The sequence below is a fragment of the Ranitomeya imitator genome, chromosome 3 (assembly GCF_032444005.1).
Source record: "Ranitomeya imitator isolate aRanImi1 chromosome 3, aRanImi1.pri, whole genome shotgun sequence".
Classification (NCBI taxonomy): Eukaryota; Metazoa; Chordata; class Amphibia; order Anura; family Dendrobatidae; genus Ranitomeya; species Ranitomeya imitator.
Genome location: NC_091284.1, coordinates 57,540,043 through 57,553,120, shown reverse-complemented (window position 1 = coordinate 57,553,120; position 13,078 = coordinate 57,540,043). Strand labels below are relative to the sequence as shown.

The 13,078-nt window shown below is 40.3% G+C and overlaps 1 protein-coding gene across 2 annotated transcripts in view; it reads left to right on the top strand.

Moving 5' to 3' along the window:
* Positions 1-12,761, top strand: part of CHODL (chondrolectin) — a 148,878-nt gene extending 136,117 nt beyond the window's left edge. Inside the window, exons 4-7 of one of the 2 annotated variants that reach the window (XM_069760885.1) lie at positions 1,875-1,922; positions 5,241-5,324; positions 5,686-5,788; positions 12,238-12,761. In XM_069760885.1, coding sequence (XP_069616986.1) covers positions 1,875-1,922; positions 5,241-5,324; positions 5,686-5,788; positions 12,238-12,322 — 320 coding nt within the window. In that variant the 3' untranslated portion in view covers positions 12,323-12,761. The remainder of the gene's footprint in view (positions 1-1,874; positions 1,923-5,240; positions 5,325-5,685; positions 5,789-12,237) is intronic. The other variant, XM_069760886.1, reaches the window with a different exon arrangement.
* Positions 12,762-13,078: the final 317 nt, after the last annotated feature.

Here is a 13,078-nt window from a genome sequence, read left to right as displayed (position 1 = left end):
GGAGCTCCCCCACAAGTAACCCCATTTTGGAAAATAGACCCCCCAAGGAACTTATCTAGATGCATAGTGAGCATTTTAAACCCTCAGGTGCTTCACAAATTGATTCGCAAAGATGAAAAAGTACTTTTTTTCACAAAACTGTATTTTAGCCTCAATTTTTTTATTATCACATGGGCAACAGGATAAAATGGATCCTAAAATTTGTTGGGCAATGTCTCCTGAGTACACCGATACCTCATATGTGGGGGTAAACCACTGTTTGGGCGCACGCTAGGGCTCGGAAGGGAAGGAGCACCATTTGACTTTTTGAATGGAAAATTAGCTCCAATCCTCAGCGGACACCATGTCGCGTTTGGAAAGCCCGTGTGTGCCTAAACATTGGAGCTCCCCCACAAGTGACCCTATTTTGGAAACTAGACCCCCCAAGGAACTTATCTAGATGTGTGGTGTGCACTTTGAACCCCTATATGCTTCACAGAAGTTTATAGCGCAGAGCCGTGAAAATAAATAAATCATTTTTCTTTCCTCAAAAATGATTTTTTAGCCCGCAATATTTTATTTTCACAAGGGTGACAGGAGAAATTGGACTCCAAAAGTTGTTGTCCAGTTTGTCCTGAGTAAGCTGATACCCCATATGTGGGGGTAAACCACTGTTTGGGCACACGTCTGGGTTCAAAAGGGAGGGAGCACCAGTTGACTTTTTGAACGCAAGACTGAGACTGAGATGGCCACTCCAGAACCTTCACTTTATTCTGCTGTAGCTAATGGCAGGTCGGCTTGACCTTTTATTTTGGATCATTGTCATTGGGTCAGTCCTTGCATTAGCAGTCCGTCCTTGGACCGATTTGCATAGACGTCTTCATAAAAGACGTCTTCACTTTATTCTGCTGTAGCTAATGGCAGGTCGGCTTGACCTTTTATTTTGGATCATTGTCATTGGGTCAGTCCTTGCATTAGCAGTCCGTCCTTGGACCGATTTGCATAGACGTCTTCATAAAAGACAGATATTTGAAGATGCTGCATTTGGGAGCAATGTAATGAGTGGGGTAATTTCCCCTGCATTTCTTGACCTTCTTGACAATATCGGTTTATGATTTTTTAATTCTTAATTTTGGCATTTGAATACATGCTTTGTTGGTTTGTGATTGATATCTACTATGCCCCAGTTTATATTTATATATTAATGTTTGTTTCTTTTACTATTTTATTTTTTATTTTACTTTTTGGTACTGCTTCACTATTGTGCCTTTTTGTACTTTTAATAACTTGGCATTTGGGATGTTATATATGAAGGTATCACCTGGTCATTTATGGGTAGGGTTTGGGAATCACCCCTTTTAACTCCATCTATGTGTGTTTTTTGAGAGTTTTAAATTTTAATTTGCGTCTCATTTTGTATTATTTGATGAAATACATTTGCTATATTTTTTAATATTAGTTTTGAGGGTGTGAATAAGTTTCTTTATATGTGACTCTCTCTCTTGTTTGTATAGTAAATGATAGGCGCCTTGTCAGAAATCTTTTTGACTTTTTTACCTATGATAGATTAGAGAAACAGAAATATGTGCAGATTTAAATCCAGCCTACGAGGAGCCAACATTTGCTCTAATCTAATTTGTTATATGTTGCACAATTTCCATTATTTTCATTTTTTTTTATGCATATTTTATTGTACAGTTTGCAAAGTTTTGTTTCAAATAATCATGACAATCTGGTCCCTAATGCATATTTAGGGGCACAATACAGTATTAGGTTTATTACTGCAATACCTGCATTACAAGCTGTAATCCATGACACAGCAAGAAAAATGAGTGATTTTTACAAGGAGCTAACGGAGTTTCTACACCTCTGGGCAATTCTCTTTTCTTTAACAGAAAATATCCTAGAGAAAGAATTAGGAGACAGAGCAGAGCCAGATTATGGTAAGAAACTGAAAGCCTTTCAGAAATACAGAAAGTATCCCATGATTCACTGGCCAAAAGGATAACTCAATTATTATGGACGTATTTATGGACGAATGTAGAGATGGAGAAGTAATCTCATAGAGGATAATAATAATTGTGCATGGTTCTGAAATGTTCCCTTCTGGTTTGCTGTAATTTCATTTCCAGACTTCATGTAGTGTGACAGTGAATCCAGATTTTTTTTTTTGCATCTTGATTATATTGTCAGAATCTAGAGAACGGAAAACTAAAAAAAATGTACATATGGATAAGACATTAGATATCTATAACATGTTCCATAATAAGCCCATAGAGTGACAATTGTAGTGTTACCTTCCCTTCCATGAGCCTTAAGTCAATTCAGTTGGGATGAGAAGGCTCATATGTAGAGATGAAAAAATCAATTTGAAGTACAGTAAATGGAATTCCGTCGAATTTTAGGAAATACACAGCCCTTGGCAAATTCAAACAATTTTCAGTTCGATTTGCATGAATCGTCAACAAAATTCTGCATCAGGCAGAGAAGGCTCACATTGGCTCGTGCATGGCTTGGCAGGCTTTCAAAAAATGATTTACAGCTATAATACTATATGGAATAGCACAGACACTTGTAGGGACTATCATAGCCTATATAAAAGCAGAGGCAGGGAATATAGCAGTCAATTTATAGTTAATCTTAGGTATGGGCAAATTAGCTCTAGTGGAATTGAATTTGGCTCAAATTTTACAAAATTTCATATTTTTCAGAATATGGAGTTTTTTTTTAATTAACTGGGTGTAAATTCAGGGGGAAGAAAAACAAATGCCTGACATTTTGCCAGCAAAAGATTAATAAAAAAAAAGTGGCATTTGGCATTCACAGCTCTTCATTCTGTCATCACTCTGTGAATCTATTGTGTCTTTACTCTTAAGTGCGACTTCAGGGCACAACCAAGCCTCAAGGTCACTACGTGTCGTGAGGTCATGATGTTCCATGTATTGCCACGATGTGCAGAGATGTCTGAGGCCTGGTCATGCTCAAAAGTCCCATTCTAGAGGAAAGATGCTGGAAACATAGCGTGCAATGTTGGAAAGAAGATACTTGGGGACCTTGACGGTTGGCCAGAAAGGTGAGCATTGAGGTATTAGGTTTTGTGATTTTTTTTAACATCTTAATTTTATTATGTTCTGGGATTAGAATGGACTCCCGAACACAGTGAGGAACATTGAATCGACTTCCCAGTAATATCCAAGAGATTTGGCTAACAGTGAATCTGAATCTGGATAGTAAGAGGACATCACAGTTCTCATGTTAGAAATGGAAATAGAAAAAAAAAACATAGAACACCGAATAAACATTACAGACAGTGTAACAACATAGCAGTGAAGATCATTCATCAGCTGCTTAGCCATATGTTGAAGTTACTTTGACATTGCTAAGGCTGTGTTTGCATTAAAGAGCTGGAAATGGTTCAGTAAAGTTCGGAGAGTGTTGCACATGTCTTATTAGGGCAATTGGAGGCTTTTCAGTACTTGTGATTTGTGGCAAAACACATTTTTGGTAAAAACATGTTGAAGCTGGCAATTTGAATTTCTAAAAATTTGCTTTTCTGCTTTTCTGCTTCCTGAAATAGAGCTTTCCCATTTTTTTTTCCGGCAAGCATTTCTAAGGGAATCTTATTTCATAGGGATTTTTACTGCTTCTTTTGAAAAAATTCTCAAGCACAGAGGTCCATTTTTTGGTGTCTGCAGACAGGTATTTTTTATTGAAGGGATTTTCCACTATTTGGCAAACCCTTTCTTAAACACTATATTTCCTAATATAAAATAAAAATAACAGATACTTATGTATCTGTGCCATTCCATTGATGTAGCCACGGGTTATCCGGGGGCTCTTGTGACATTGTACAGGGTGGGCCATTTATATGGATACACCATGGTGGGCCATATATAAAGTTGGATCCAAAATGGCCGACTACAAAATGGCCACCATGGTCACCACCCATCTTGAAAAGTTTTCCCCCTCCCATATACTAATGTGCCACAAACAGGAAGTTGATATCACCAACCATTCCCATTTTATTTAGGTGTATCCATATACATGGTCCATCGTGTATATGCCACGTGAGCAGTTCAACCAATCAGCGGTCGCTAATAGGCTGCTTTGCTCGCAATTACTTTAGATGGACCTCAACCATCTGAAGGAAGTCCGAGAACTGGAGCACATTAGCAACTGCTGATTGTCTGCAGTGCTTTTGTAACAATGTCAGGCGAGTTGGAACGACAAAGCTGGAACAGCGCTGGAGCAGGAGGTGAATATCTGTGATTTTTATTTTACATTGTACAATATATTCTTTAAAAATAAGTAGTCCAAGTAGTGGACAACCACTTTAAAGATAGAAAGCAAGGAGATAAAGAGCTGTACTGGGAGTGTTAGGTTCACCTGGTGAGGTGCAGTCATGAAGTCGCAGCCCAGGGTGGAGATACAGATCTAGGGTGTTAACATAGCAGGTTGGAGAGTACGGGGAAAAGCAAAGACTGAGAAATTAAAAAACACAGAAACAGGATGGTAATTAAAGAGGAAAACAACTTCTGAAGCTGCACACAGTGGTAGTAAGAGGAACCATGGGTGTTTGGCAAAGATGAATCCACAATATGAACAGAGTCTAATAACAGTTTGTAATAACCTACAACCAAATAATTCAGAAGGTGGTTAGCAGAGGATTAACAGGCAGGGCTGAAGGTATCTAGATTTCACAGGAGTATTGCAAGATGTCTGCCCAGTGCGAACTGATGGTGGATCACTCTACAAGCTCAATACTAAGACATGGGTGTGTTCTCTAACTTCAACCATCTCTATTTCATTGGTCAAGTACGGACTGCGATTTCCAAATTGGATGAGGGTCTTCTGACCTGGACTAGCATCATTATAAGCATATATGAGTCCCGAAATGTGAAATGTGGATGTGTAAAGCCGGCCTAAGGTTGAGTTAAGACGATGTGGCTTAAATCACACTGCATGCGCAATACAATGGCATCACAATATTTTAGTCCATCAAAAACCACAACATTGAACGACAATTGGCAGTGCTACGCCGGTAATGATTCCGACCTGTGCAGCAACCGGCCATGAAGACCTTACTTCACCTTGCATTATTTTCCTTGCAAATCACAAAACAGCTTGTAAATATAGAGAAGGTTGACTATAAATGCTATAATTTATATACATATGTCTAAAAACAAAAACTGTGATGACTAATAACAATAAAAATAATACTGCCAATACCAATAATAATTTACTTTGTTTCCGACTTCTAGACCCACTGTCTCCTGTGACCACCGATATAACTTTGGCTACAAGCAAGCCGGAGGACTCCTCTCATGTATCCATGGCAGAAACAGGTGATTTGTTTCCATTAAGGCGAAACAGCTCAGCTAAAATTCATTTGTGTGGGCGAAATGCTTACTTCATTTTCCAATAAGAGTAGCAGCATGCAGTAAATATTCCCATAATATAGTTGTCAGGCTGAAGAAAAGCAGCAGCGTGTGCTGTATCTCAGAGCAGTAATTAAGGCTGTGATAGCGGCTGATCATTTATTAATTATCAATACTTTTAAAGGCTGGAATAAATATAATTATATTGCTGTTTAAGCAGAGAACATTAGATATGTGCAGCAAACTGCTGCGTGGAACAATTGAGTGGGAAGGTGGATTGTTAATATTTTTTTTTCTGTTTGCTTTCTTCTTTCTCTTCATCTTCTAGGAATTATGCCAAACCTAATCTATGTTATTATACCCACCATACCGCTGCTGCTGCTGATACTGGTGGCGTTCGGGACCTGCTGTTTCCAAATGCTACATAAAAGGTACAAAGTGTCTCTATACAAATGCTGTTCTGTGTAAATCAGTCACCGGGTGGAATTGCAGCTGTTTTAGGTCATCATAACAAAGAATCAGATAATTAGGATGAAGGCACAGATTATAAATTTGGACCTCTGACTATTAGAGGCAGCGTCTGTACCAGAGACTAAATGTAATTCTAAGTAAATTTATTTGATATATATATATATATATGTACATATGTACGGATATGTATGTGTGTGTGTGTATATATGTATTTTCATGACTATAAAAATTGTACATTCACACTGAAGGCATCAAAACTATGAATTAACACATGTGGAATTATATACTTAACAAAAAAGTGTGAAACAACTGAAATTATGTCTTATATTCTAGGTTCTTCAAAGTAGCCACCTTTTGCTTGGATGACTGCTTTGCACACTCTTGGCATTCTCTTGATGAGCTTCAAGCGGTAGTCACCGGGAATGGTCTTCCAACAATCTTGAAGGCGTTCCCAGAGATGCTTAGCACTTGTTGGCCCTTTTGCCTTCACTCTGCGGTCCAGCTCACCCCAAACCTTCTCGATTGGGTTCAGTACTGGTGACTGTGGAGGCCAGGTCATCTGGCGTAGAACCCCATCACTCTCCTTCTTGGTCAAACAGCCCTTACACAGCCTGGAGGTGTGTTTGGGGTCATTGTCCTGTTGAAAAATAAATGATGGTCCAACTAAACGCAAACCGGATGGAAAAGCATGCCGCTGCAAGAGGCTGTGGTAGCCTTCAATTTTGAATAAATCCCCAACAGTGTCACCAGCAAAGCACCCCCACACCATCACACCTCCTGCTCCATGTTTCATGGTGGGAACCAGGCATGTAGAGTCCATCCGTTCACCTTTTCTGTGTCACACAAAGACACGGTGGTTGGAACCAAAGATCTCAAATTTGGACTCATCAGACCAAAGCACAGATTCCCACTGGTCTAATGTCCATTCCTTGTGTTCTTTATCCCAAACAAGTCTCTTCTGCTTGTTGCCTGTCCTTAGCAGTGGTTTCCTAGCAGCTATTTTACCATGAAGTCCTGCGCACAAAGTCTCCTCTTAACAGTTGTAGAGATGTGTCTGCTGCTAGAACTCTCTGTGGCATTGACCTGGTCTCTAATCTGAGCTGCTGTTAACCTGCGATTTCTGAGGCTGGTGACTTGGATAAACTTATCCTCAGAAGCAGAGTTGACTCTTGGTCTTCCTTTCCTGGGGCGGTCCTCATGTGAGCCAGTATCTTTGTAGCACTTGATGGTTTTTGCCACTGCACTTAGGGACACTTTCAAAGATTTCCTAATTTTTGGACTGACTGACCTTCATTTCTTAGGCTAGTTCACATTGCATTAGTGCAATCCATTTAGCGGATATGCTAACGGATTGCGCTAATGCAATGTCCAAAAAGGGATTGCGTTCGGCAATCCCACTAGCGCAGATGCCCGATCTGCGCTAGCGAGGAACGGACCCTGAACGCTGCAAGCAGCGTTCGAGGTCCGTCCGAAACTAACGGCACATCGCAGATGCATACGTTTGCGATGTGTTAGGGATCCATTAGCACATTGCAGTCAATGGGTGCGCTAACGGATCTGTTACATAGCGTTAATTGCGACAATTGCACCATGTAACGGAGTCCATTAGCGGACACCCACTAACGCAATGTGAAACTAGCCTTAAAGTAATGATGGCCACTCGTTTTTCTTTACTTAGCTGCTTTTTTCTTGCCATAATACAACTTCTAACAGTCTATTCAGTAGGACTATCAGCTGTGTATCCACCAGACTTCTGCACAACACAACTGATGGTCTCAACTCCATTTATAAGGCAAGATATGCCACTTATTAAACCTAACAGGGCACACCTGTGAAGTGAAAACCATTCCCGGTGACTACCTTTTGAATCTCATCAAGAGAATGCCAAGAGTGTGCAAAGCAGTCATAAAAGCAAATGGTGGCTACTTTGAAGAATCTAGAATATAAGACATAATTTCAGTTGTTTCACACTTTTTTATTAAGTATATACAGTGGGGCAAAAAAGTATTTAGTCAGTCAGCAATAGTGCAAGTTCCACCACTTAAAAAGATGAGAGGCGTCTGTAATTTACATCATAGGTAGACCTCAACTATGGGAGACAAACTGAGAAAAAAAAATCCAGAAAATCACATTGTCTGTTTTTTTAACATTTTATTTGCATATTATGGTGGAAAATAAGTATTTGGTCAGAAACAAAATTTCATCTCAATACTTTGTAATATATCCTTTGTTGGCAATGACAGAGGTCAAACGTTTTCTGTAAGTCTTCACAAGGTTGCCACACACTGTTGTTGGTATGTTGGCCCATTCCTCCATGCAGATCTCCTCTAAAGCAGTGATGTTTTTGGCTTTTCGCTTGGCAACACGGACTTTCAACTCCCTCCAAAGGTTTTCTATAGGGTTGAGATCTGGAGACTGGCTAGGCCACTCCAGGACCTTCATATGCTTCTTACGAAGCCACTCCTTCGTTGCTCTGGCGGTGTGCTTTGGATCATTGTCATGTTGAAAGACCCAGCCATGTTTCATCTTCAATGCCCTTGCTGATGGAAGGAGGTTTGCACTCAAAATCTCACGATACATGGCCCCATTCATTCTTTCATGTACCCGGATCAGTCGTCCTGGCCCCTTTGCAGAGAAACAGCCCCAAAGCATGATGTTTCCACCACCATGCTTTACAGTAGGTATGGTGTTTGATGGATGCAACTCAGTATTCTTTTTCCTCCAAACACGACAAGTTGTGTTTCTACCAAACAGTTCCAGTTTGGTTTCATCAGACCATAGGACATTCTCCCCAAACTCCTCTGGATCATCCAAATGCTCTCTAGCAAACTTCAGACGGGCCCAGACATGTACTGGCTTAAGCAGTGGGATACGTCTGGCACTGCAGGATCTGAGTCCATGGTGGCGTAGTGTGTTACTTATGGTAGGCCATGTTACATTGGTCCCAGCTCTCTGCAGTTCATTCACTAGGTCCCCCCGCGTGGTTCTGGGATTTTTGCTCACCGTTCTGGTGATCATTCTGACCCCACGGGGTGGGATTTTGCGTGGAGCCCCAGATCGAGGGAGATTATCAGTGGTCTTGTATGTCTTCCATTTTCTAATTATTGCTCCCACTGTTGATTTCTTCACTCCAAGCTGGTTGGCTATTGCAGATTCAGTCTTCCCAACCTGGTGCAGGGCTACAATTTTGTTTCTGGTGTCCTTTGACAGCTCTTTGGTCTTCACCATAGTGGAGTTTGGAGTCAGACTGTTTGAGGGTGTGCACAGGTGTCTTTTTATACTGATAACAAGTTTAAACAGGTGCCATTACTACAGGTAATGAGTGGAGGAAAGAGGAGACTCTTAAAGAAGAAGTTACAGGTCTGTGAGAGCCAGAAATCTTGATTGTTTGTTTCTGACCAAATACTTATTTTCCACCATAATATGCAAATAAAATGTTAAAAAAACAGACAATGTGATTTTCTGGATTTTTTTTTCTCAGTTTGTCTCCCATAGTTGAGGTCTACCTATGATGTAAATTACAGACGCCTCTCATCTTTTTAAGTGGTGGAACTTGCACTATTGCTGACTGACTAAATACTTTTTTGCCCCACTGTAATTCCACATGTGTTATTTCATAGTTTTGATGCCTTCAGTGTGAATGTACAATTTTCATAGTCATGAAAATACAGAAAGATCTTTAAATGAGAAGGTGTGTCCAAACTTTTGGTCTGTACTGTATATATATATATATATATAAATATATATATATATATATATACAGTGTGTCCATATAGTCATGGTGCACTTTTATAGTTTACATTTAGGCGCCCTTCCTCTGTCCAAATCATATCAGACCTGTTCATGAGGAGAACCAGTCAAACAACACAAACTCATTTCAGCTGTTGCTGAGCCCCCAGTCAGATTTACTCCTGATAAACTGAACTCTGATTAATACACTGCCAGGTCTGTGACATCATGCAACCACAAACTTATGCTAACCTTTGGATATGTGTAGGGCAACAAATGGAGCCCACATTGAACTTCACTGAATAGGTATTAAACTGGGAGAGTTTTTCTTTTATTTGGAGCAGATTTCACATTTCTATACTTTTTTGTTGCTTTCCAGAGACTGGTCAAAAGTGCACCATGACTTTACAGACACACTGTGTATATATATATGAAAGAAAGATTTTTTTTGTATGGAAAAATAAGGGTCATACATTATTTCTATCAATCTACTTACTTACATGTGATGGCAAGAAAAAGAGTGGGCCCCCTTGTCAAAATTACTGTTATTATGAACAGTTAAGCAAATGAAGGAATATATAATCTCTAAAAGACCAAAAGTTAAAGATGACACATTTCCTTTGTATTTTAGGCAAAGTATCTATACATATTGTTAGGGCTAGCGAAACGCACCTAATACTAATATGAAAGGTTTAAGGTGCGTTCGCTGCCCGGGGTCCACCGTGCAGAGAAACTCCTGCTGCTTGGTAATGGCGGACACTATATGTATAACGTGATCATACATGGGTTAGCTTCACCCAGTATGAAAAAGGAAATGAACCCTGTTGCTTCACAGGGCAGCCGAACCGCAGAGTGAGCACTAGGACGAGGTCACAGAACTCTGCCCCAAGGACTGGGGGAAGAGTCCCTCTAGACCACTAGCGCTCGGGGGAAAACAACATAAACATTAACTGCATGTGAGTGCGTACAGCGCCACTCTGGCGGATGCCACTTACCACCCCAACTAGGGCCAGGAAAGCGCATGGTGGGCAGCACGTGGGCGCAGTGGTTAGCACAGCAGCCTTGCAGTGCTGGGGTCCTGGGTTCTAATCCCACCCAGGGCAACATCTGCAAAGAGTTTGTATGTTCTCTCCGGGTTTGCGTGGGTTTCCTCCAGGTACTCCGGTTTCCTCCCACACTCCAAAGACATACTGATAGGGATTCTAGATTGTGAGCCCCATCGGGGACAGTGATGATAAGTTGTGCAAAACTGTAAAGCGCTGCGGAATATGTTAGCGCTATATAAAAATAAAGATTATTATTATTAGTTGCGCACGGCTCCGCACTGGCGGTCGCTACTGGTTTGACGCAGTAAGGATCGTGCTCTTGTGCTTGGATAGCACTCTCAGGTGCTGGGTAGCTCCATCATTTGCGAACATTCAACATCACTAGGAGTGGGTATGATTAGGAGCATTCACCAGAACAGGCATACAGCCACACACACGATAACAGGTTTATACTAGCGCATGGCCGTGCTGCCATGCAAACCTTTTATAGCTGTAGCTCTCTGGGACCTTCCTGGTGGTCCAATAAGAGCTGCCACAGGACCGGAGCATGTGACCCCTGACCTCCAATGACAGGTTGTCCCTTGGGCATGCTCAGAGGAAGAAAAGCAGGACTTATTCCCAGGAGTGCCTGCTCGCCGCTGATCAGTGCTGGTTACAATAGCTGAACCTGGAAGGGCAGCAGTAACCAAACGCACAGTATCTGCCTGAGCCAGGCGCTGGGACTTACGTCTCTGCTGAGCAGGCTCCACTACGGCTGAAGGAGAATGGGAGACCGCAGCGGACAAGGTTCGAGATTCCCCCTGTGCAGCGACGGGAACTCGACACCTAACACATATATTTTCATCTTTTATATTTTAAAAATTACAAAAAGGAAAATGTGTTTATGCAAAAGTTTGGGCACCCTGCATAGTTAGTACCTAGTAACACCCCATTTGAAAGTATCACAGCTTGTAAACGCATTTTGTAGCCAGACAAGAGTCTTTCAATTCTTGTTTGAGAGATTTTCATCCATTCTTCCTTGGAAAATTGAAAGACTCTTGGCTGGCTAAAAAATGCTTTTACAAGCTGTGATACTTTCAAAAGGTGGTGCTACTAGGTACTAACCATGAATCTATTGATCTATCTATTTTAGAAAAAAAATTAAGACAGCACTCCTTAGAAAAAATATACATTGTGTCACAGGAGCCCACTATATTCTTTTCTAAGGGGTGCCGTCTTCATCTTTTTTGTACTATACTGAGGATCGGTGTATGCCTGGAAGGCACCCATTTTTCACATAATGATTGCTAGTGCTGCTTTTCATCTTTCTTATCTATCTATCTATCTATCTATTGATGCTGTTTATCTGTAGATCTTCTGCCTTTCTACATTATCTAAACTCTTAGATATGTTTTTCTGTAATACCACAGATATTTGTAATATTTCACTAAAGAACAGAAGTAAACAAGAAACTTTAGAAAGAAAATAGCTTAAAAATTAGATTTTTTTTTCTGGAAGTTGTCATTTAATTTATCCATTTTCCTCGTTCGTTACATACACAGAGGAAACTAACACTAATTTACTACTTTATCTGAAGCACTTCGGCTCACTATCATTCAGTAATCTTTTCTCTGTATTGTGTCTCTGACATCTAGCAAAGAACGTTCAAAGACCAGTCCAACTCAATCTACCCTGTGGATTTCCAAAGCCCCCAGGACCGATACTACTATGGAAGTTTAACAAAACAATGACTTATATTTCCACAATGCAAAAAAAAAAACAGTCTTACCTTTGTATTTTGTGGATCACTAAACTTTAAAGCATCTGCTTGGAATGACTTGCTATCTCCGCAGCATCAGTATTTTGTTCTTCGAGAAGAACTAATGGCTCCCCCTCGAGGCACATTTTAAGAACACTTTTGTAATACTCATGTTTGATTCATAAATAATCCAGAATCCGAGTCTTGCTTGTTTAGAATGAAAAAGTCAATGCTTATTTTGCTGGTTGAAAATCTTCAATTACCATGCAGCCGAGGAAACGGACAATTCTTCTTTCAATTTACATGGAGAGATATTCTGTAGGTTTGACACGGTTTGCAATGAGAATGGATGATTTTATTTTCCTGTTCCTTCTGTATTGTACTTTTTGATGAACATTAAAGTCTATTGCTTTGAATGTGTATTGTAAAAAAGAACCCTAAATTATCTTTGCATAAAGATTTTATAGAAAAAAGTGTGTTTGGCGTTGGCATGTTGTTAATCTGTCTTCCCAACGTCGTGATATATTTAAGAAGAAGCCGATAGACACCGTCATAAAGGAATTCGCCTGCTTTTGCCTTCATTAATCCTGTATCCTTTCAAATGATTTCTAAAGGATTTGATTAAGAGGCCAAAAATAAGGAATAAACATGGTGGAAGCTGTCACGTTAAAGTCAAGGATGAGAAGGTGTAGAAACACGCAACTATCAGTTATGAAAAAAGGCAGCAACGCATTTCA